This window comes from Rana temporaria, chromosome 8 (assembly GCF_905171775.1).
Source record: "Rana temporaria chromosome 8, aRanTem1.1, whole genome shotgun sequence".
In the NCBI taxonomy this organism is placed as follows: domain Eukaryota; kingdom Metazoa; phylum Chordata; class Amphibia; order Anura; family Ranidae; genus Rana; species Rana temporaria.
In genome coordinates, this window is record NC_053496.1 from 167,503,524 (window position 1) to 167,528,984 (window position 25,461).

Sequence of the window (25,461 nt, forward strand, 5' to 3'; positions counted from 1 at the left end):
TAAGTATGGGCTTCGGGCCAGTGTCGAATTTCCCGTCGTTTGCGTAAAACGTTTGCGAATAGGGCTTTGCGTAAATTATTTTCACGTCGAAAGCATTGACTATTTGCGACGGGATTTTGAGCATGCGCACTGGGATACCCCCACGGACGCCGCATGCGCCGTTAAAAAAAAAAACATCATTTACGTGGGGTCAAGTTGAATTAACATAAAACACGCCCACATCTTTGTCATTTGAATTCCACGCCCTTACGCCGACACATTTAGACTACGCCGCCGTAACTTACGGCGCAAATTCTTTGTGGATAAGGAACCTCCGCACTAAGTTACGGCGGCGTAGTGTATCTGAGATACGCTACGCCCGCTTATATTTACGCGGAGGTACGTGGATCTGGCCCATAGCGTATATATGAGGCCTAAATACACATCTGAAACACACATTTGCTAGTTCCTCTCCTGCCGTTAGCCAAGATGTTCTCTCTTGTGGATTCGACTATTATGTGAAGCCAGGTCCGACTTCCTTTTAAAACCTTTCCCACAGTCTGTGCACGAGTATGGCAAGTCACCGGTGTGAATTTTTTGATGGGAAGTAAGATTTGATCTATCTGTAAAACATTTCCCACATTCAGAACAGGAATATGGCTTTTCCCCCGTGTGAAGTCTTTCATGCGTGATGAGCGAGGATCTCCGAGAAAAACATTTCCCGCACTGGGGACAGAAAAACGGCTTCGTCCCCGTGTGGCCCGCCAAGTGTTTAGCGAGAGTTGATCTTGTCGTGAAGCATTTACCACATTCTGAACATGAAAACGGCTTCTCTCCTGTGTGAGCTCTATGGTGAACTGTAAGCGAGTGTTTAGAAGGAAAACAGTCCCCACATTCCGGACACGAATAAGGCTTCTCCCCGGTGTGAGTTCTCTGATGGGAGATAAGACGTTTCCTCTCGAAGAAACACTTTCCACATTCCAAACATGAAAACGGCTTGTCTCCTGTGTGAGCCCTATAGTGTTTAATGAGTAGATGTTTAAAAGAGAAACACTTCTCACACTCCGAACACGAATAGGGTTTCTCACCTGTATGGGTCATCTCATGGTAGGCAAGACTTTTGCTCTGGGAAAAACACTTCCCACACTCTGAACAGGAGTATGGCTTAACCCCAGTGTGAGTCCTCTGATGTACAATGAGGTTGGGTCTCCACGTAAAAGATTTTCCGCACTCTGAACATGAAAACGGCTTCTTTCCTGTATGACTCATCTGATGCAAGACAAGATGGTCCCTTTGGGAAAAACACTTCCCGCACTCTGTGCATGAAAAAGGCTTCCCCCCTGAATGACTTATCTGATGAGAGAGAAGGTGGTCACTCTGGGAAAAACCTTTCCCGCAATCAGTGCATAAAAATGGCTTCTCAGCCAAGTGAGTCCTCTGGTGTGAAAGCAGATGCTGTTTCTGAAAAAAACACTTCCCGCACTCCGAGCACGTATAAGGGTTTTCCCCGGTATGAACTTTTTCATGTCTGATGAGATACGATTTAACAGGAAAACTTTTACCACATTCGGAACAGGAAAATGGCTTCTCCCCAGAGTGAATTCTTTGATGTGTTGTGAGGTGCGACCTTTTTGCAAATGTTTTTCCGCATTCAGAACATAAATACGGTTTCACTCCTCTGTGAGTTCTCTGATGTTCGAGAAGACCGGATCTCAAGCTAAAACATTTAGCGCATTGCGAACACGAATGTGGCTTCTCGCCTATGTGACCTCGCTGGTGTGAGATGGGGTCTGGCGGCTGGTGTGATTCACTACCCTCCTTGTTCTCACGATGAGAGAAAAAACGCACCCCAATATCAATGGATGGATCTGTACTGCGAAGTACAGGATTCAGGTTTGGGGTGATTGGATGTTTGGATGGGATGTCGCCATCTTCTATTTCATCATCTGGAGAGATATCATGGTTTTCTTCCATGTTGTACTTTCTGTATCGCCCATCTTGGAGGAATAAAGGGAATTAAGATAGACGAGACCAATAAAGCAAGACTCTGAGAAAATATTAAAACAGTTTTTTAGAGACTCTAAAGCCTCATACACACGATCGGATTTTCTGCGGACAAAGCGTACGACTTTTGTCCGAAGGGCGTTGGCCAGGAACTTGTATTGCATACAAACGGCAAAGAATTGTCGGCCAACAAACGCAAAACGACGTGCTTTTTCAGCTTTAGCACCACCCTTTGGGCAACTTCTGCTAATGTTGTGTAAGGCCTCGTACACACGACCGAACATGTCTGCTGAAACTGGTTCGTCGGACCAGTTTCCGCGGACATGTTCGGTCGTCTGTACGGCCGACCGGACAATTTTCCGGCGGATCGGACAGGTTTCCAGCGGACAAATGTTTCTTAGCATGCTAAGAAACATGTCCGCTGGAAGCCTGTCCGTCGGACATGTTTGGTCGTCTGTACAGACTCACCGGACATGTCCGCTCGGCCGAAAGCCCTCGCATGCGTCAAAGTGATTTGACGCATGCGTTGAAGCATTGACCTTCCAGGGCCGCGCACGTCGCCGCGTCATCGTCGCGGCCACGTCACAGCGTTTCGTGTCCGCGCGGATTTGTTTGATGGTGTGTACAACCATCAGACAGAAATCTCCGAGCAGACATGTCCGATAAAAACGGTCCGCGGACCGTTTTCATCGGACATGTCCCCTTGTGTGTACGGGGCCTAATGGTTAGCATTGCTTTTGAGCATGCGTGTTTGTACTTTGGAGTTTTGTTCGACGGACTTGGGTACACACACGATCAGATAATCCATCAACACATTTGTTGGCAGACAATTTTAAAACATGCTATCCCACATTTGTTGGTGGAAAATCCGACAACAATTGTCCGATGGAGCATATAAACGGTTGGATTTTCCAATAACAGCCTGTCATCACACAATTCCCGTCCGATAATCCGATCGTGTTTACAAGGCTTAAGGCTGGGTTCACACTGATACTACACGACAGTGATACGACTTTCATCCTACTTTGTCTGCGACATCAGTCCTACATCGCTTCTACATCGCTCCTACATCCCTCCGACATGAACAGGATACTACTTTGATCCGACTTTGTGATAGTCTGACTTGTCCTTTGACCAATCAAAACAATCCCAGAGTGAGATAAATTCCTTTTACTGCTGCTGTTATCACCATGTCGGATGTCAAAAGTCGGATGGTAAGGACAAGGATCCTACTTTGATCCGACTTCAATGATATTCAATGGGCTGAAGTAGGATCAAAGTCGGACCAAAGTAGTACAGGGAGCATTTTCAAAGTCGGACCAGTTAGGACGGCTCTCATAGGGAAACATTCATTTTCACACCTCTGCAGAGGCGCATTGCGGGCGGTATTAACCCTTTATCGGCGGCTAGCGGGGGGTTAATACCGCACCGCTAGCGGGCGATTCCCGCGGCAATCCCGGCAGTATAGCGCCGCTATTTTTAGCAGCGCTATACCGCCACCGCGGCTCCCACTCCAATGTGAAAGGGGCCTTAGTGTTCTGATGAAAAAAAACTGCAGTGTCGGCATCCCTTTAGAAGTATTTAACCCCTGTAGAGTCCCATTAAAACCTAGATTTGTGTTGCAGCGGATGCCTATAATTTGACTTGTATCTTATCTTAAGGCAGAATTCTGGTAAAATATATAAACCAATCACACAAGCAGGAAATTGCATTTGTGGGGGCTTTCTGTACACTAGGAGTCAGCATTCAATATAATAACCCACCTATGCCGATCTCTTTAATCTTCACATGTGCTTCTTCCTTCTTCTTAGCTTTGACGCCTCTCTTAGTGGCTCTGCTGTCTTCAGGGTCTATGAATAAAAATATAGTGAAACCCCAGAGAGTGTGTGTTGGGCGAAGACTGGCCACATTTTGGGCCAGATCCACGTAGATCGGCGCATTAATCCGCCGGGCGTAGCGTATCTAAGATAAGTTACGGCGGCGTAACTTATCTTTTTTTTCCGAATCCTCAAAGAATTTGCGCCGTAAGTTACGGCGGTGTGGCGTATCTTTGGCGGCGTAATGGCGCGGCATTCAAATCTCTGTGATGGGGGCGTGTTTTATGTAAATACGTCGAGACCCGACGTAAACAAATTTTTTTTTTAACTGCGCCGTCCGTGGGGGTATCCCAGTGCGCGAAATGAAACCGGAACAAGCCAATGTTTAAGACGGTGACGTCATTCTACGCAAATCCCTATTCGCGAACGACTTACACAAACGACGTAAAAAATTCAAAATATGAGGCGGGAACGACGGCCATACTTAACATTGAGTACGCCTCATAATAGCAGGTTTAACTATACGCCGGAAAAAACCCGAACGCAAACGACGTAAAAAAATGCGCCGGCCGGACGTACGTTCGTGGATCGCCGTAACTAACTAATTTGCATACTCAACGCGGAATTCGACGGAAACGCCACTTAGCGGCCGCCGAAAAATTGCACCTAAGATCCGACGGCGTACGAAGACGTACGCCTGTCGGATCCATCCGAGATGCCGTCGTATCTTGTTTTGTAGATACAAAACAAAGATACGACGCGCAAAATTAAAAATTACGCGGCGTATCAAGAGATACGCCGGCGTAATTCTTTCGTGGATCTGGCCCTTTATGTTTGGTAACACACAATGATATGAGTTAAGAAAGAGAGTCTGGTGGTTTCTGTTTCCGGGGGGAGTGGCCTGAGCATGGAGGAGTGAGGCGGCGTGTGAGGAGCTCCTAGCGGGATCACCGCATGCACCCGATAGAGGACCGACAGTGAGCATTGGAAACAACCTTCACCTCAGAGCGCCTATCGTGTCAGTGACGTGCGGCTGCACGCTGTTTCGCCGCGCTGCAGCCGACGACCGAAGTATGCAAGACAGCTGAGTTGAGTGGCAGGGAGCGGAGCAAAACAGAGCGCCTACTGCAGAGTGCCTGCTCTAGTACTTACTCTGGTGAACAGGCTCTGTAGCGGCTCTGTGGCGGCGTACGGGGGGGCCGGTGCTGAAGAGCGGAGCTTCCACATCAGAGAGCGGGTCAGTACTGGCACATGTCGCGCCGTGGAAGAAGACCCGGAAGGAGTTCACGAGCATCAAGCACCCCAGCACACTCCTACATTACCCACTATCTCAGGGCTCAGACGGACGCGACGCTGCAGTCACTGGAGGACACCAGGGAAAGAAGCAGCAGCACGAAAGACCCCTCAGGGATGGCAGCTGCAGGAAATGCTGTGAAGGGTAGACGGGACTCTATAATTGAGGTAATATCTGCTGCACCAGCGGTATCTTCTATGCTGTATAAAGGTATGCCTAAGGGGGGAGATCCCCCCACTGAAGTTGTGGTAAACAGGATAGGGGAGGGGATGACAAGCCTGGAGAATAGTAACAAGGTCCCACAAACCCAGGAGAATAAGGTACAAGAGACTATATCAGATATGGAGCAGCTTAGAGCACTTATTCAGGCGCTCCCCACAAAGGAGGATATACAGACTCTAACTAAAACTATTATAAATACACTAAGAGAGGAGATAGAAGAAGTGCGCGCTGGTGTGGAAAGGGGTGAACAGAAAATAACAAACTTAGAAGTGCAAAACAGTAAACTAGAGCGCAGACTATTGAATATGGAAGAAGAGCTCATGAGACAGCACCAACAGATGGCTGCGTTACAACTACACAGTGAGGAGGCTGAGGATAGAAGCAGACAAAATAATATCCGCATTAAGGGGGTTCCTGAAAACTTGGAAGGCCCAGCCCTGAGAGAGGCGGCCACGACCATATTCAATTTAATTTTGAATAGACCTGCTGATACACTAATCGAACTGGATCGGGTTCATAAAGTCCCTACTTTTCGCCTTCCTGCCCAAGGGGGCCCTAGAGATGTGGTCTGTAGAGTACACTTCTTCAGGGTAAAGGAAGACATTATGCGGGCGGCCTGGAAGGAGGGTGTGGTAAAATGGGAGGGTGGGGACATTCAGGTCTATCCAGATCTTTGCAGGCTTACAAAATGGAGAAGACGCTTGTTAAAACCTCTCTTGGACTATATTCGCCTTAAAGAAGCCACGTATCGATGGGGATATCCTTTGGCAGTAATTATAAAAAAAGAAGGGCAGAACTTTAGCTTAAGGTCCCCTGCTCAACTACAAGAATTATTTCGGTTTCTGGGTGCTGAGCCCATAGAAGTGCCGAACTGGCTAGAGTCACCCATAATGATGGACAGATATTAAACTAACAAAGGGGACGATTGTCATGTAGGAAATATAAGAACAGAGCCCCCATAGAGTAAGAAGAGGAAAGGAAGAGGAAAATGGACAGTTTTTTTTTTTTTTTTTGGTATCTCATCCCTATATGGGTTTCATATAGGTTTATGGGGAGAGGGCCCGGACTTGAATGCCTTTTGTCTCGGGGGTTTTTCATTTTTTTTTATTTTTTTATTTTATTTTTTTTTCCCGTGTATTTTTCTTTTTTGGAGGAGGAGTGGAGTGATGGGTTAAATATACACTGAATGATATATAAAATAAGGGGGCTGTGCTAGAAGTGTATAGGCAAAGAATATACATAAGCTATACAAAGGCTGGCACAACGAATGGTGCATATATTTGCATATATTGCATATATTCCTTTTTTTTTTTTTTGGTGGTTTTTTGTTGTCGGTATGAGGTATCTGATATATGGAGGTTATATATATTATGGACCGATATAAGGAGGCTATGCATATTATGTACCATATATATAAAGGAGTGACAGAGGGGTAGGAATAAATGTCTGTATGAGAGAGATAGGATTGCTCCACCCCTCCACCTTTTTTTTTTTTTTTTTTTTTATTAGTAGTTAAGCAGAGGGGAAGGGAGGGAGTAGAGGGAAGGAGGAAGGAGGAAGGAAGGGAAAGGGAGAGGGAGAATAAAATTGCAGATACATTTCCCCATTGGGGAGAATAGGCAGAAGAATAAAATGCCCTCTTTGAGGCCCAATAAAAGGGTGGGGGGAAGGGGGGGGCACGAGGTGTTTCTTCTTTGTAGTGGGGTGGGAGTTTTGGGGGGGATGTGGGTAGTATCTTTTTATAGGGGGGATGGATCCCTGATATTTTAGGGAGGGTAAAAAGGGGGGACATAAGGGTCATTAAGGAGGGGGGGGGTAAATAGTAAAGATGGGGTCACAAATAATGGGCACATATAGTAAAGTCATCACAGACATTAAAACTGACTACAATCGTGGTCACAATGATAAGTGGGGTGTATTCCCACCTTTTGTTTTTTTCTCTCAGGGTCCCATGTTTTTTTTTTTTTAAAGGGGCATGATAATTTTATCACTATATACACGAATACACGAATACACGAATATGGAAGTGTGGTTATTGGGGAAATAGAAGTACTAGGTGGGGAATAGGGGGGGAGGGAAAGGGTCAAGGGGGGCAAGAGTAGGGTGGGAAATGGAAATAAAAACTCAAAAAGATTAGCTACCAGGGGCTGGTAAACAAGATTCCCCTTCTCTCTTCTTTTTTTTTTTTTTTTTTTTTTCAAGCACACCCCCGATATCTGTTTATGAGGTTCAAGAAAAGAAAATAGGGCTTGTATATTGAACAGTTGAATGGATTATTGAATAATTGTATAATGTATGTAGATGTTGGGGAGATGCGCATAGAAGTTTGTATGCACAAGATGGAGGATGCAGATACGCTAGATGTCTCCCCTTACCCTAAATATGCTAAAGAAAGAAGTCTGTTTTTTTCTTTTATTGATGATATGTAGAAGTGTAGTGGGTTGCTATTGAGGTCCGGGCACGGTCGGGAGGGGTGAGGTACAATTTTGTGGGGGTGAGGGGAGAGGAGGGGAGGAAGGGAGGAAAGGAGGAAAGATAGCATTTTTTTTTTTTTTTTTTTCCAGGAATCTCCCTCTATCCCTCCCTTCTCTCGTCCTCTTCTTTTTTTTTTTTTTGGTGTCCAAAAGATTGGGAGATATCTCCCAGTGGAGCTATCTCCAAGGGAGAACGCCTGGAATAAGGGGGTGATTCTGAAGCGGAGGTGAAGGGATATAGGACAAAGTTAACACTAGGGTAATGTGAAACGACTAATGGGGTGCATGTGGGATAACGCAGGGGAGCTCTGGACTCGCTACCCTCGCTCTCTTCTGCACATACATTCTCCCCACTAAAAACGCTTCTCCTCCAATTGGAGGTGAACCGGAAGCGTTAAATAAAGGGATAGGGATTTTTTCTCTGGTCCCTTTTCTTTTTTTTTTTTGTTTTGTTGTTGCTGTCCCCTCCGCGCCTGCGGTGGCTGGCCCCCAATATCAGGGGAGACACGAGAGGGGGGCGGAAGGGTAATTACTCGGGCACTTGGACGAGTGACTAGTTCTCGAGGTACGGGGGAAAGGGAGGGGGGTTTCTTTCTTTCTTTTTTTTTCTCTTTTTTTTTTTTTTTGTTTGTTGTGGTCTGTCTCTCTCCCCTTTCTCTCCCCCTTGCACCGTAGTTTTTATTTTTTACTACTGGACCCCTTTGTGAGGTATACCAGACTAGAAAGACGATAAAATGGACATAATAAATTTTACATCATATAACGTCAAGGGCCTGAACAGCCCAGAAAAACGCACTAAATTAATGGCAGAACTCAGTAGAATCAAAGCTCAAGTAATCTTTTTACAAGAGACACATTTCAGAAGAGATAAAATGCCAAGACTAGGCAATCAAAGATATCCGACAGTGTACCATGGTGCCTCCCAAACATCCAAAGCGAATGGGGTGGCAATTATGCTCTCAAAACAAATGAATTGGAAAGAATCAAATGTAATTACGGACGACGTAGGAAGGATGTTAATAGTGAAAGGAGAATTAGGGAATCAAAAAGTTACTCTGGTGAATTTGTATTTACCCAATGAGGATCCTATACCTACACTGGAAAAATACTTGGAAGTGGTACAACAAAACAAGGAAGGATTTCTAATTTTGGGAGGCGATTTAAATATAGCTCTGGATCCAGCAATAGACGTGTCAAAGGGAGTATCTCATATATCTAATACAAAACTACGTAAAGCAAGGCGTCTACTGAAAGATACACAGATAATAGATAGCTGGAGGATAATGCATGCCTATGACAAGGATTATAGTTTTTTTTCCACAAAGCATAAGACATACACAAGGTTAGACTATATTTTTTTAGACCAGAACATTCTCTCTAGGCTACGAGATGCAAAAATAGGATCTTTCACAATATCTGACCACGCGCCAACCAATTGCAGCATAGAATGGGGTGAGAGAGGCCCACGAGAATGGAACTGGAGAGTCAATGAGACACTCTTAAAAGATCCGGAATATGAGAAACAGATAGCCCAGGAACTTGATAATTTCTTCTCTACTAACGATCTGGATGAAACACTGCCTATGAGTTTATGGGAGACACATAAATGCTATTTGAGAGGAGTGCTTATATCATTGGGGGCACACAGAAAATGTACTCAGAATGCTAAACTCGATAGCCTGCTGGGGGAAATCCAATCGCTGGAAACGGCACATAAGAAACTACAGTCGCACCAGATAGGAGAGAAATTGGCGGGATTGCGGGAAAAACTAAATCTTATGTTAACGGATAAAGCAAAAGCTACATTGAATAGGTGTAAAAGAACTTATTATGAATATGGGAATAAACCCAGCAGACTATTGGCAAATGCACTCAGAGACACGAGAGCCCGTAACCAGATCGAGAAGATTAAAACACAGGGGAATGGGATGGTGAGCTCTACACAACAAATAGCGGAAGCATTTAGAGAGTATTACTCAAACCTATATAGTTTAGAAAAGCAGTGTTTAAGACCAGACCTTGTGGAAAGAGAAGAGGCTATCAAGGAATACTTAGTGTCCTCAGAAATGCCAAGGATACCCAAAGAAAGTGCAGAGAAGATAGACGGCCCGATTACAGTAGAAGAATTTATGGGAGCACTGGGCGCCCTAAAAGCGGGAAAGGCGCCAGGTCCCGACGGATATACACTGCGATACTATAAGATCTTCGCGGAAAAACTGGCACCTAGGTACATAGCGGCATTTAACTCGATCCGCGATGGTCAGAGGATGCCGGCAGAAACCTTGCTGGCCGAGATTGTAGTGATCCCCAAGGAAGGGAAAGACCCTGCCCAGTGCTCCAGCTATCGGCCAATATCTTTGCTGGATGTTGATTTAAAGATTCTAGCAAAGATTTTGGCCGATAGAATACTAACATATATCCCGTTATTGATACATCCTGATCAAGTGGGGTTTACCCCGGGTAGAGAGGGCAGAGAAAACACTCAAAGGGTAATAAGTACAATATACCTCGCCCAACAACGCCATAAGCCTGCAGTCCTGATATCCGCGGATGCAGAAAAAGCGTTCGATAGGGTGGAATGGGGGTATTTAAAAGCAATGTTATCACATATTGGCTTGGGAAAGGGTGTACAGAATTGGGTCACAAGCCTATACTCCTGCCCATCGGCAAGAGTTAGAGTAAATGGGAAAAAATCAGACCCCTTCCCTATTCATAATGGTACCCGGCAGGGTTGCCCGCTATCCCCAATCATATTTGTTCTCTCGTTGGAGCCTTTTTTAAGAATTATAAGAGCAAATAATGATATACGGGGGATCCGGGTAGGGGAGGTGGATTATAAGGTGGCAGCATATGCCGATGATCTACTGTTCACATTAACATCCCCGATAACATCGCTTCCATGCTTATTAGCTGAAATTAAAAGATACGGAAAAATTTCCAATTTTAAAGTTAATTATAACAAATCAGAAGCAATGGGAGTTGAGGTGGACAGTGGAATGCGGCAACAACTAGCCAGTAATTTCCCTTTTAGATGGACGGAATCCCATGTAGAATATTTAGGGACAAAAATACCAAGAAACTTGGGTAGGCTTTATGAACTAAATTTTCTACCCTTATTAAAACAAATAAAACTAGATCTACTAAGGTGGGACAAAGAAATCTTTTCATGGTTTGGCCGAATAAACATAGTTAAAATGAACATTATGCCTAGACTACTCTATTTATTTCAGACCCTCCCAATAACACTCTCGAGGGGATTCCTGAAAGATTTAAGCTCTAAATTTACGAAGTTCATATGGGCAGGAAAACCGGCCAGAGTTCGGAGGAACATACTGATCTTATCCAAAGAAAAAGGAGGAGTGGGCCTACCCGACCCTATGGGGTATTATGAGGCTTCTCACCTGGTACGAGTTGTGGACTGGTGCTTACACCAGACAAACAAACCCTGGGTAAACCTGGAACAAGAAGTTAGCAATATCCCCATAGAAGGAATGGCGTGGCTGGATATGAATAAGATATCTCAGTCTGCAAAGAAACATCCCATGATAAAGGCCACACTTAGAGTTATCAGAAGGATAGGTATGAAATTGAATCTGGTAAAGTGTATTGGCCCTATGACACCTATTCTGGGAAACCCGAGCTTTGAGCCAGGTATCAGAGACCGACAGTTTAAAAACTTAAGACGGAAGGGAGCCAGTAGGCTGATACACTTCATGAGAGAAAACCATGTAATGCAGAGTGAAGATTTAGAGATGGCATACGGAGAAGATATAGACAGTTGGAGACGAAATCAATTAAGAACGTTTCTAGGCTCTCTGAAGATCCGGGAGGCAGAGATAGGAAGCCTCTCCAAATTTGAGGAAATCTGTTTAAAAAAAGAACCAATGAGACATACGCTGTCTTATATGTATAATATATTGACTGAAGTCAACGCCCCACAAGAGCTCGTCTTTATGCAGGCATGGGAAAAGGATTTGGGCATCAAGTTTACTGAGACACAGAAAAATAAGATTTTTGCATTCACACATAAGGCCTCAATTGCATCTAGGTACCAGGAGGGGGGGTACAAAGTCCTGACAAGGTGGTATAGGACACCATCAATATTAAACCGGCTCTTCCCTAATACGTCCAAAGTTTGTTGGAGATGCCAGAAGGAAGAGGGCACTATGGTACACATATTTTGGGACTGTCGGGTGATAAGAGAATTCTGGGAGATGGTCTCGGAGACGGTCCTGGAAATTACCGGGATTGACCTGGGACACAGACCCGCAGCGTTCTTGTTACTCGACATTCCCATAACAATGGAAAAATATAAACAATCCCTAATACGCCATTTGATAACAGCTGCGAAGGCCTGTATACCAATCTTATGGAAGAACACCTCGTCCCCAACTAAATCGCAATGGATAAGTAGAATAAATGAGATACAGATGATGGAGAACCTCACAATGGGAATACAGGAACGAGAGGAGACCTACTGGAGGGTATGGACTCCATATAGGGAATACAGGGAGCGGAGCGGATAGGGGGGGAAGAGGGGAGAGACTACGGCCGAATTTTTTTTTTTTTTTTTTCTTTTCTTTTTTTTTTTTTTTTTTTTTTTTTTTTTTTTTTTTTTTTTTTTTATTTTAGTTGTGGGAAGGGGGGGGGGGAGGGTAGGGAGGGGGATTAATAATCTTGGAGGCACAGGACACCTCTCTGAGGAAGGTAAAAGAAGACCGTGGGTATATACAAGAGAGGAGACCGGGGCTGTTGACTTGTATGTAGAAAACATATATAAAATAAAGAATTGTAAAAAAAAAAAAAAAAAAAAAAAAAAGAAAGAGAGTCTAATGCCGCATACACACGATCGGTTCATCTGATGAAAACGGTCTGATGGAACGTTTTCATCAGACGAACCGATCGTGTGTGGGCCCCATCGTTTTTTTTCCCATTGGTGAAAAAAAACTTAGAACCTGTTTTAAAATTATCTGATGGTTAAAAAAACTATAGAAAAAAACGATTGTCTGTGGGGAAATCCATCGGTTAAAAATCAACGCATGCTCATAATCAAGTCGACGCATGCTCGGAAGCATTGAACCTAATTTTTTCCAGCACGTTGTTGTGTTTTACGTCACCGTGTTCTGACACGATCGTTTTTTTAACTCATGTAGGTGGATTCAGAAAGACCGCCGCATCTTTAAGGCGGCGTAGCGTATCGTATTTACGCTACGCCGCCTTAAGTTAGATAGGCAAGTACTGTATTCACAAAGTACTTGCCTCTTAACTTACGGCGGCGTAGCGGAAATGTGGCCGGCGTAAGCGCGCCTAATTTAAATTAGGCTGAGGGGGGCATGTTTTATGTTAATGGGGGGGGACCTGACGTGATTGACGTTTTTTACGAACGGCGCATGTGCCGTCCGTTTACATATCCCAGTGTGCATTGCGGCAAAGTACGCCGCAAGGACGTATTGGTTTCGACGTGGACGTAAATTACGTCCAGCCCTATTCACGAACGACTTATGCAAACAATGTAAAATTTTCAAATTTCGACGCGGGAACAACGGCCATACTAAACATTACTAGTCCAGCTATTTGATGGAATAACTTTACGCCTGAAAATGCCTTACGTAAACGGCGTATCTTTACTGCGACGTACGTTCGTGAATCGGCGTATCTATGCATTTACATATTCTACGCCAAACTCAACGGAAGCGCCACCTAGCGGCCAGCCTAAATATTGCACCCTAAGATACGACGGCGCAGGCTGTCGTATCTTAGACAGGTTTAAGTCTATCTCTGTTTGAGAATACACTTAAACTTAGGACGGCGCAGATTCCGAGTTAGGTCGGCGTATCTACTGATACGCCGGCCTAACTCTTTCTGAATCCACCTAACGGTGTGTAGGCAAGACTGATGAAAGTCAGCTTCATCGGATATCTGATGAGAAAATCCATCAGACCGTTTTCATCGGATGAACCGATCGTGTGTACAGGACATAAGAGAGCTTTATAACTCTTGGTTTCCCAACTAATATCAAAAAGAAAGGACGCCGATGACCAACCCAGTGCATTAGTATGTACATGAAAATGACCTCAGCCTGCGTCACTCCAGCCAAACCCTCCTAACATGTTTCGTCCTGCTCCCTGGAGCTTGGTCACAGAGGTGAGGAGAGTTTAGAGCGGCACTGCAAGTTTTTCTTGGTTCCCACACTGGTTACATACCATGGAATCAACAAAGCTTCCTGCACCTTTATACTGGTGTCAAAGGCATACACCATAATAACAAAGCCATTAGACCTGTTTTGGGGGGCAAGGGGTGGGGTCACGCAAATCTCTCCAAATTGACAAAGGGGCTTGCACCTGGTTGTTAATTAGACTAAGGTCTTCTCCATTTTCGCTTTGTTACTGAAATCAACCTGGTGTGATTGTAAGCTCTTTTTCAATTCATTTAAAGGGGAGGTTCACCCTAAAAACGACTTTCTAGTATTACATTGGCCCCCCACATTACAATACAATTATGCCTATTATGTTTTTTTTGATGCTGTACATACCTTGGTACAGCTAATTCACCCGTGGCTTCCGGGTTGCGAGTCCCGCGGGAATGGGCGTTCCTAACTTGCTGGTGATTGACGTGATGACCAAAAACGAGCTCCCCCCCCCGTCGTGTAAGCTGTGTCACGATTGCCGAAAGGAGCCGAACGGCGGTGTGCAGGCGCAGTAATTCCTGACAGGAAATTACGCGATGTAGGGCGGATCACCGCGCGGAGATGTGTTTATGTTGCCATTACGGGACCTTACTCCGTCGCCGCCCATTGTTATGGCAACTTTAGAGACTATGGCCGCCGGTGAATCGCACATGCGCAAGATCGAGAGGTGCATGCTGGTTACTTAGCATGCACCTCTCTAAAGAAAACCAGGAAGAGATATTGATTGGGCTTCACATGCCCACAATCATGATGGCAACGGCCACAACAGGAGGGAGAATATATTGAGTAAGTAATTTATATTTTTAATAAATACATAATGAACTTTGTATAATCGTTAATGTATTTAATTAGTAATAATGCTAGAATCAATAAAAAAAATTTGGCCCCGGAACACCGCTTTAATTACCCTCTCCATACTGTTTACCCTGTCTACTGATAGGGGAGGAGAGGAGGAAGAGAATAGTGTGGTAGCGACAAAACAACGAAAAATGAAAACTCTTTTCTAGATTCTACTCACCTTTGTTGATCTCTGGAGGAACTTCATCCTCTCTGCGCAGTTCATCATCCCTCTCATTTGTCCCTATTTCCTCCATGTCTTCTGTTCTATAGTTGCTAAGGTCTTTCTCCTACATAAGCAACAAATTATAAGAATGTTGTTACATTTCTTGGACACAAGGGGCTAGATTCAGAAAGCCCGCCGTAAGTTTGTGCGGGCGTAGCGTATCTCAGATACGCTACGCCGCCGTAACTTAGTGAGGCTGGGGCTGGATTCCTAAAGCAGGGCTTGACAAATTTGCTTGGAATCTAGGAGCCAGCTAAAAAAGTTAGGAGCCAGGAACGCGCCCCATCTCCCCGAGCTTGCGCACAGAAGCAAACGCATACGTGAGTAGCGCCCGCATATGAAAGCGGTGTTCAAACCACAAATGTGAGGTATCGACGCGATTGGTAGAGCGAGAGCAATAATTCTAGCCCTAGACCTCCTCTGTAACTCAAAACATGCAACCTGTAGATTTTTTTAAACGTCGCCTATCGAGATTTAAAGGGTAAAAGTTTGTCGCCATTCCACGAGCGGACGCAATTTTGAAGCGTGACATGTTGGGTACCAATTTACTCGGCGTAACATTCTTTCACGATATGAAAAAGAATTGGGCTAACGTTACTGGTGTCTTATTTTTTAATTTAAAAAAGTGTATTTTTTCCCAAAAAGTGCGCTTGTAAGATCGCTCCGCAAATACGGTGTGACAGAAAGTATTGCAACGACCGCCATTTTATTCTCTATGGTGTTAGAATAAAAAATATATATAATGTTTGGGGGTTCTAATTAGAGGGAAGGAGAGGGCAGTGAAAACAGACAGGGGAAGCTCCATTAGTATTGCTGGTTGTCTTGTCATACCAACAGCCACCACAGATCACAGAAGGAACCATAAGCCTGAAGAAGGCCTCAATTACCGGCCGGCGCGGCCCAACGCGATCTCGCGGCGGGGGAGGTGGGGGCGCATGGAGACACAGGATACCCCAGCTGTGCCGCCCCAGGCGCCAGGTCGTTAATTCTAGTCGCAATTGCGACCTGGCGCCCGGGTTTTGTCGAACCCTGTCCTAAAGAACCTGCGCCCTAAGTTACGGCGGCGTAGCGTACATCTGTCGGCGTAAGCGCGCCGAATTCAAATTGTCAAGAGGTGGGCGTGTTTTATGTAAATAAACATGACCCCACGTAAATGACGTTTCTCACGAACGGCGCATGCGCCGGCCGTGAACGTATCCCAGTGTGCATGCTCCTTATCACGTTGCAAATAGTCAATGCTTTCGATGTGAACGTAATTTACACAAAGCCCTATTCTCGAACGACTTACGCAAACAACGTAAAATTTGACGCGGGAACAACGTCAATACTTAACATTGGCTATGCCTCATAGAGCAGGAGTAACGTTACGCCAAAAAAAGCCTTTTGCAAACTACGTAAAAAAAAAAACGCCGGGCGCACGTACGTTTCTGAATCGGTGGATCCAGCTCATTTGCATATTCTACGCTGAAATCGACGGCAGCGCCACCTAGCGGCCAGCGTAAGTATGCACCCTAAGATACGACGGCCTAAGAGACTTACGCCAGTCGGATCTTAGCCTAATTTCGGCGTATCTTGCTTTCTGAATACAGAAAGAAGATACGCCGGCGCAGCTTTGAATTTACGCGGTGTATCAATAGATACGACGGCGTAAATTCTTTCTGAATCTAGCCCAAGATTTATATGACACACAGTTACTTGCCATCTACCTGATCATTCTGAAGGATCTTGTAATGTTCCTGTGTGGAGTCCCGGGAATACAGAGGACGGGGACTTCTCTTACTGTAGCCTCCTATAGGATGCACCCATATTTAATGAACATTAAATTGTTTGAACATGGACAATAAATACAATTCTGCATTAGTCTGTTTCTCACCTGTGCTGATCTCTACGGGAATTTCCTCCTCTTTAACCTTCACACGTTTTATTTCTTGCTCCTCAGGTTTGACAGTTCTCTGTGGAGTTGTAAAGTTTTCGGGTTCTGAAAACAAAAGACAAACTTCTTACTGAGGAGTGTGGAAGTGTAATAGAGTCTGATCACCCCTGATATTGGGGACATTTGGGGGACTTAAGAAAGAGTGGTGCAGTCTTATAGGTGGATTCAGGTAGGCAGGCGCATAGTTGCGGCGGCGTAGCGTATGGCATTTACACTACGCCCCCGTAAGTTAGCGAGGCAAGTACATGATTCACAAAGTACTTGCCTGCTAAGTTACGGCGGCGTAGCGTAAATCGGGCGGGCGTAAGCGCGCATAATTCAAATTCGGCTGAGGGGGCGTGTTTTATGCTAATAGGGGGTGACCTGACGTGATTGACGTATTTTACGAACGGCGCATGCGCCGTCAGTGTACATATCCCAGTGTGCATTGCGGCAAAGTACGCCGCACGGTCCTATTGGTTTCAACGTGGACGTAAATTACGTCTAGCCCTATTCACGGACGACTTACGCAAACAACGTAAAATTTTCAAATTTCAACGCGGGAACGACGGTCATACTTAACATTACTATTCCAGCTGTTTGATGGAATAACTTTAGGCCTGAAAGTGCGTTACGTAAACGGCGTATCTTTACTGCGTCGGGCAAGCGTACGTTCGTGAATCGGCGTATCTACTCATTTACATATTCTAGGCCGACCGCAATGGAAGCGCCACCTAGCGGTCAGCCTAAAAAGTACACTTTAGGATACGACGGTGTAAGACACTTACGCCGCTTGTATCTGAACCTAATTTAAGCGTATCTGGTTACCAGAATACGCTTAAATTAGCGTCAACGCAGATTCAGACTTAGGCTGGCGTATCTACTGATACGCCAGCCTAAGTCTATCTGAATCCACCTATTTATGCCTACACAGCTCTTATAAACTGAGAAAATGAGGCAGATCTTGCTCCTAATTTGTGCCCCTTTGTTAAATAGCTGTGATCTATTCCATGTTATATTCTGTGCCTATGACAGACACAACACAGAGAGCAGTTCATGCTCCATGATCCAATCACTCTTCCCGCTCCCCCCCCCAGCCACCCTGTTAAGATAAGATTGATAAGATAAAGGTAGTTAAAACTGCAGGCTCTGCTTGTGCAGGGTAAACACCACATGGGCAGAGAGGCATATGAACTGATAGTTTACACCCTGTAAGCCAGGTCTGATCTGGTAGAGATCTGCGGCAGTTTTCTATACTAAAAACTCCCACAATCCCTTAAAGTGGAGGTTCACCCAAAAACCAAATGTTTAACATTAGATTGAGGCTCATTTTGTGAAGGGTAATCGGGTGTTTTTTTTAAATCGAAGCAGTACTTACCGTTTTAGAGAGCGATCTTCTCCGCCGCTTCCGGGTATGGGCTGCGGGACTGGGCGTTCCTATTTGATTGACAGGCTTCCGACGGTCGCATACAACGCGTCAAGGTTTTTCGAAAGTAGCCGAACGTCGGTGCGCAGGCGCCGTATAGAGCCGCAGCGACGTTCGGCTTCTTTCGGCTACTCGTGACGCGCTGTATGCGACCGTCGGAAGCCTGTCAATCAAATAGGAACGCCCAGTCCCGAAGACCATACCCGGAAGCGGCGGAGAAGATCGTTCTCTGAGGCCTTGTACTCACGGCAGGACATGTCCGATGAAAACGGTCTGCAGACCGTTTCCATCGGACATGTCTGGCCGGGGACTGCCCGGGGACTTCTGTTCGATGGCTATACACACCATCGAACAGAAGCCCGCGCGTAAACATTACGCGGGGCGTGTCCGCGGTGTCGCCGCGTCGATGACGCGGTGTCGCCGCGACAATGACGCGGCGACGTGGGCGGGTCGCCTTAAAAATGCTTCCACGCATGCGTCGAAGTCATTCGACGCATGCGAGGGATGCGGGCGGCAGGACATGTACGGTAGGTCTGTACAGACGACCGTACATGTCCGGGCGGACAGGTTTCCAGCGGACTGTTTTAAAACAAGTCCGGGAAACAGTTGTCCGCTGGAAACCTGTCCGATCCGTCCAAAAATGGTCCGCTCGGGCCAACACACGGCCAAACATGTCTGCTGAAACTGGTCTGCGGACCAGTTTCAGCAGACATGTTTGGTCGTGAGTACGGGGCCTAAAACGGTAAGTACTGCTTCGATTTAAAAAAAAACACCCGATTCCCCTTCACAAAACGAGCCTCAATCTAATGTTAAAAATTGTTTTTCGGGTAAACTCCCGCTTTAAAGCGGGGGTTCACCTGAATTTTTTTTTTTAAAAGCCAGCAGCTACAAATACTGCAGCAGCTTACCTGTCCAGGTCGCCCGCGATGTCGGCAGCCGAGGGAGAGCAACCGATCAGCTCTCGACTTCCCCGCCGCCATCCTCGGTGAGGGAATCGAAAGTGAATTGCTGCGGCTTCACTGCCCGGTTCCCTACTGCGCATGCGTGAGTCGTGCTGCGCCATCCTCACTGGTCCCCGCTGTGTTCTGGGAGCCGTGTGTTTCCCAGAACACAACGAGGGAGGGGGGGTTGACGCGAAGGGGCGGGACTCCCGGTCTATACCCGGAAGTGGTGCAAATACTTGTATTATACAGGTATCTGTACCCCCTCCCCCGTGAAAGGTGCCAAATGTGACACCAGAGGGGGGGGAGGGTTCCGAAAAGTAGAGGTTCACTTTTGGGTAAACCTCCACTTTAATGAAGTTCAGACCCTGTGCCAGTTTCTATTTCATTATGAAACAGAAACTGGCACAGGTGTTACAGATAGACCTGAAATAGGTATATTTGCTTAGTTAATATGGCATGTACTACTAGCACCAGTTTCCTGCGCCATTATAATGGTGCAGGAAGATTTTTTAATTCCCCCATATACTGTCTTCTACTGACAGGAGGGGGGAGAAGAAGAGATTGTTGTAGTGACTGAGGGCCATATTCTCAAAGAATTTACGCCGGCGTATCAGCAGATACGCCGACGTAAGTCCGATTCTAAGGCCGTCCTATGTTTAAGTGTATTCTCAAACTGAGATACACTTAAACATGCCTAAGATACGACGGCCTGCGCCGTTGTATCTTAGGCTGCAATATCTACGCTGACCGCTAGGTGGCGTTTCCTTTGCGGTCAGCGTAGAATATGCAAATGACTAGTCACGCCGATTCTCAAACGTACGCTTGCCCGTCGTAGTGATTTTACGTCGTTTCCGTAAGCGATACGCGGCGTAAATATAAACATGCCCCCTAGGTGGCGTACTCAATGTTAAGTATGGCCGTCGTTCCCGCGTCGAAATTTGAAAATTTAACGTCGTTTGCGTAAGTCGTCCGTGAATGGCGATGGACGCCATTTACGTTACCGTCAAAACAAATGACGTCCGTGAGATGTCATTTAGCGCAATGCACGTCGGGTAATTTGCCCGACGGAGCATGCGCCTTACGATCGGCGCGGGAGCGCGCCTAATTTAAATGATCCACGCCCCCTACCAGGATCATTTGAATTAGGAGTGCTTGCGCGGGTGGACTTTACGCTACGCCGCCGCAAGTTTACAGGTAAGTGGTTTGGGAATCAGGCACTTGCCAGTTAAACTTGCGGCGGAGTAACGTAAAGGACATACGTTACGCCGCCGGAGATCTATAAGAATGCTCTTCTCTGGATTTTGTTTTTGTTTCTCACCTGTGCTGATCTCTGCAGGGATTTCCTCCTCTTTACACAGCTCATCGCCACTGACAAACATCTCATCTTCGTCTTCAACTTTAATAACAATCAGTTCCTCGTTCTAGATAAACAACAATACAGAATATCTATAATAACGTCTGAATTATGATGTAACATACAATTATTAGTTTTACCTACAAACCTCAGTTTGATATAGTTGATCATCCTGAGGGATCTCCTGATGTTCCTGTGTGGAGTCCCGGGAATACAGAGGACGGGGACATCTCTCTGGTGGGTTCTCACTACTGGATCCATCTGTAGGAAACACACACTGACTGAATACATTGAGCTGGATTCAGAGACAGTTACGGCCGGCGTATCAGTAGATACGCCGTCGTAACTCTGAATCTACGCCGTCGTAAATGTAAGCGTATTCTGGAAACCAGATACCCTTTAATTAGGCTAAGATACTAGCGGCGTAAGTCTCCTACGCCGTCGTATCTTAGGGTGCATATTTACGCTGGCCGCTAGGTGGCGCTTCCGTCGATTTCAGCGTAGAATATGCAAATGAGCTGGATACGCCGATTCAGAAACGTACGTGCGCCCCGCGGATTTTTTTACGTCGTTTGCGTAAGGCTTTTTCCGGCGTATATGAGGCATAGCCAATGTTAAAGCGGTGGTTCACCCTAAAAACTACTTTTTATTATTCCACTGCCCCCCCACATTACAATACGATTAAGGCTATTATTATTTTTTTCATGCTGTACATACCTTAGTACAGCATATTCACCCGTGCATCCGGGTTGCGAGTCCCGCGGGAGTGGGCGTGCCTCACATGTGTGTGATTGACGTTTTGCCCAAAAACGAGCTCTCCCCCGTCGCGTAAGCGATTGGCGAAGGGAGCCGAACGGCGATGCGCATGCGCAGTATAGCGCCGACTCGCCGTTCGGCTCCTTTCGCCAACCGTGACGCAGCTTACGCGACAGGGGGGAGCTCGTTTTTGGGCAAAACGTCAATCACCAGCATGTGAGTAACGCCCACTCCCGCGGGACTCGCAACCCGGATACACGGGTGAATATGCTGTACAAAGGTATGTACAGCATGAAAAAAATAATAAGAGCCTTAATCGGATTGTAATGTGGGGGGGCAGTGGAATAAGAAAAAGTAGTTTTTAGGGTGAACCACCCCTTTAAGTATGGACGTCGGGACAGCGTCGAATTTTGCGTCGTTTGCGTAAGTCGTTCGCGAATAGGGCTTTGCGTAAATTACATTCACGTCGAAAGCATTGACTATTTGTGACGTGATTAGGAGCATGCGCACTGGGATACGTTCACTGACGGCACATGCGCCGTTCGTTAGAGACGTCATTTACGTGGGGGTCATGTTTTATTTACATAAAACACGCCCACCTCTTCAGAATTTGAATTCGGCGTGCTTACGCCGGCAGATGTACGCTACGCCGCTGTAACTTAGGGTGCAGGTTATTTGTGAATCCAGCCCCAGCCTCACTAAGTTACGGCGGCTTAGCGTATCTGAGATACGCTACGCCCGCACAAACTTACGGCGGGCTATCTGAATCTAGCCCATTGTTTCTATGTCTTTATATCAGAGGATGTGTGGATCTAGGTCACAGGTGTCAAACACATGGCCCGCGGGCCAAATCCGGCCCTCCAGGCCATTTCATGTGGCCCTAGCACCTTTCATGCAGTTGCAGGAGAGCTCCAGCCCTCCTCCAGACCCTTACGTTCTGCTTTCAAGCAATGCATCCAGCTTCTTCCCAGCAGCAGCATAAGGAAAGAGTAGGTGCACTGTGATGTAAGGGAGAGTGGGGAACTCAACTTCTGATGGTGGGATGCGCTGGACATCTAATCTTACAGATACAACCGGCCCTTTTGAGGGCAATCATAATGCTGATGTGGCCCACGATGAAATTGAGTTTGACACCCCTACTCTAGGTGGATCCTCAATACAAGAAATGAAAGTCTCCTCTTACCCGGAGATGTGAGGGGCGGCCGCTTCTCCATCATGACGTCCTTGTAGAGATCCTTGAGTCCTTTCATATACTCCCACTCCTCTTGCTTTCCAAGTAATAAATCAACATTATAATGACAAACATAAAAGGCGAATCTGAAACAAAAATAAAGTTGGCCATGTTGCTTACATATTGTTCTATTCAACCTTTAGGTCCTTTTCACATGGGGCAGATCCGCTCAGCGGGAAGTCGATCCAATCCCCGATGACCCGGCAGATGACAGGTCCATCTTTGCTCACTGTGCAGTGACGGACCTGTCAGAGCCTTGCTGATCTCTATGGGAAGATCGGATGAAAACAGACAATATGTCCGTTTTTATTAGGGTTGTCCCGATACCGATTATTTGTACTCCCCCAAATACCCCCGATGCCTAAATAGAATACTTGCCCCCCCCCCCCACCGCCGCCGCCGCTGCGTAAATCACCGCGCGGGGAACATTAGAGTCAGCTTTCGTTTGAATAGCTGTTTTCCCCGCCGCGCATAGACACTCCCCCTTGCTCGGGATTGGACGGATCTGTCCAATCGCGAGCAAGGGGGACCATCTCTATACACAGCGCGGCAGGGAAAACAGCTTATTCAAACGAAAGCTGACTGTAATGTTCCCCGCGCGGTGATTAACGTGGCGGCAGCATCATTTAGGTACGGGGGACATGGCTGCAATATGTTTGGGGACATGGCTGCAATATGTTTGGGGACATGGCTGCAATATGTTTGGGGACATGGCTGCATATGTTTGGGGACATGGCTGCATATGTGGGAGACATGGCTGCATATGTGGGAGACATGGCTGCATATGTGGGGGACATGGCTGCATATGTGGGGGACATGGCTGCATATATGGGGGACATGGCTGCATATGTTTGGGGACATGGCTGCATATATGGAGGACATGGCTGCAATATGTTTGGGGACATGGCTGCAATATGTTTGGGGACATGGCTGCAATATGTTTGGGGACATGGCTGCATATGTTTGGGGACATGGCTGCATATGTGGGAGACATGGCTGCATATGTGGGAGACATGGCTGCATATGTGGGGGACATGGCTGCATATGTGGGGGACATGGCTGCATATATGGGGGACATGGCTGCATATGTGGGGGACATGGCTGCATATGTGGGGGACATGGCTGCATATATGGAGGACATGGCTGCAATATGTTTGGGGACATGGCTGCAATATGTTTGGGGACATGGCTGCAATATGTTTGGGGACATGGCTGGATATGTTTAAGGACATGGCTGCATATGTGGGGAACATGGCTGCATATGTGGTGGAACATGGCTGCATATGTGGGGGGACATGGCTGCATTTGGGGACACATTTAAAAAAAAGTATCGGTATTCGGTATCGGCGAGTACTTGAAAAAAAAGTATCGGTACTTGTACTCAGTCCTAAAAAAGTGGTATCGGGACAACCCTAGTTTTCATCCGATGCGATGGACGGATGGCGAACGTATTGCCATCTGTCTGTTTTCAGCGGATCTTGTTGGATCAGATGGCAGGCGGGTGTCAGCAGACACATCTCCGCTGATATCTGCCTGCCCATACAAGTTAATGGGTGGCCCGCTCGGATACGCCTGAAAAACGGACAGGCGGATCTATCGTGTTAAAGGGGCCTTAGTGAGGGAAATATTTTTGTTTAAAGTTACTACAATTATGGAGCATTTAGGCTTCATTTCCATGGACGTTTTTACAGCCACTTTTCTGAGCTTTTTTTGCAGCTTAACCACTTAAATAAAATGCCCAGGCCAGGTTTTGCGATTCGGCACTGCGTCGCTTTAACAGACAATTGCGTGGTCGTGCGACGTGGCTCCCAAACAAAATTGGCGTCCTTTTTCCCCCACAAATAGAGCTTTCTTTTGGTGGTATTTGATCACCTCTGCGATTTTTATTTGTTGCGCTATAAACAAAAGTAGAGCGACAATTTTGAAAAAAATTCAATATTTTTTACTTTTTGCTATAATAAATATCCCCCAAAAACATATATAAAAAAAAATGTTCCCTCAGTTTAGGCCGATACGTATTCTTCTACTTATTTTTGGTAAAAAAAAATCGCAATAAGCGTTTATCGATTGGTTTGCACAAAATTTATAGCGTTTACAAAATAGGGGATAGTTTTTTTGCATTTTTATTTATTATTTTTTTTTACTACTAATGGCGGCGATCAGCGATTTTTTTCGTGACTGCGACATTATGGCGGACACTTCGGACAATTTTGACACATTTTTGGGACCATTGTCATTTTCACAGCAAAAAATGCATTTAAATTGCATTGTTTATTGTGAAAATGACAGTTGCAGTTTGGGAGTTAACCACAGGGGGCGCTGTAGGAGTTAGGGTTCACCTAGTGTGTGTTTACAACTGTAGGGGGGTGTGGCTGTAGGTCTGACGTCATCGATCGAGTCTCCCTATAAAAGGGATCACTCGATCGATGCAGCCGCCATAGTGAAGCACGGGGAAGCCGTGTTTACATACGGCTCTTCCCGTTCTTCAGCTCCGGGGAGCGATCGCGACGGAGCGGCTATAAACGAATAGCCGCGCCGTCGTCCCGGATCGCTCTCTGCGGGAATCCGACTGCCGCATGTAGCGGGGGGGGGGGGGGGGGTCCCGATAGGACCCCCGACCCACGTCTAGGCAGGGACGTACAGGTACGCCAATGTGCCTGTACGTGCCATTCTGCCGACGTAAATGTACATGCGGCGGTCGGGAAGTGGTTAAATGAGAAGTCCTGGTTGACAATCTGTGTTCCAATTACCCCAAAGGTGTTCATTAGGATTGAGGTCAGGGCTACGTGTGGGCAACT

The 25,461-nt window shown here is 46.2% G+C and overlaps 1 protein-coding gene across 1 annotated transcript; it reads right to left on the reverse strand.

Moving 5' to 3' along the window:
• Positions 1 to 324: 324 nt before the first annotated feature.
• Positions 325 to 20,932, reverse strand: LOC120909861 (gastrula zinc finger protein XlCGF26.1-like). The gene is made up of 7 exons (XM_040321607.1): positions 20,825 to 20,932; positions 20,641 to 20,743; positions 16,914 to 17,018; positions 16,747 to 16,829; positions 14,996 to 15,104; positions 3,747 to 3,833; positions 325 to 1,976 (listed from the first exon to the last, which is right to left on the reverse strand). The coding sequence occupies exons 2-7, from the start codon at positions 20,699 to 20,701 to the stop codon at positions 460 to 462; spliced, it is 1,962 nt and encodes a 653-aa protein (XP_040177541.1). The 5' UTR covers positions 20,702 to 20,743; positions 20,825 to 20,932; the 3' UTR covers positions 325 to 459.
• Between the last annotated feature and the right edge of the window lie 4,529 nt (positions 20,933 to 25,461).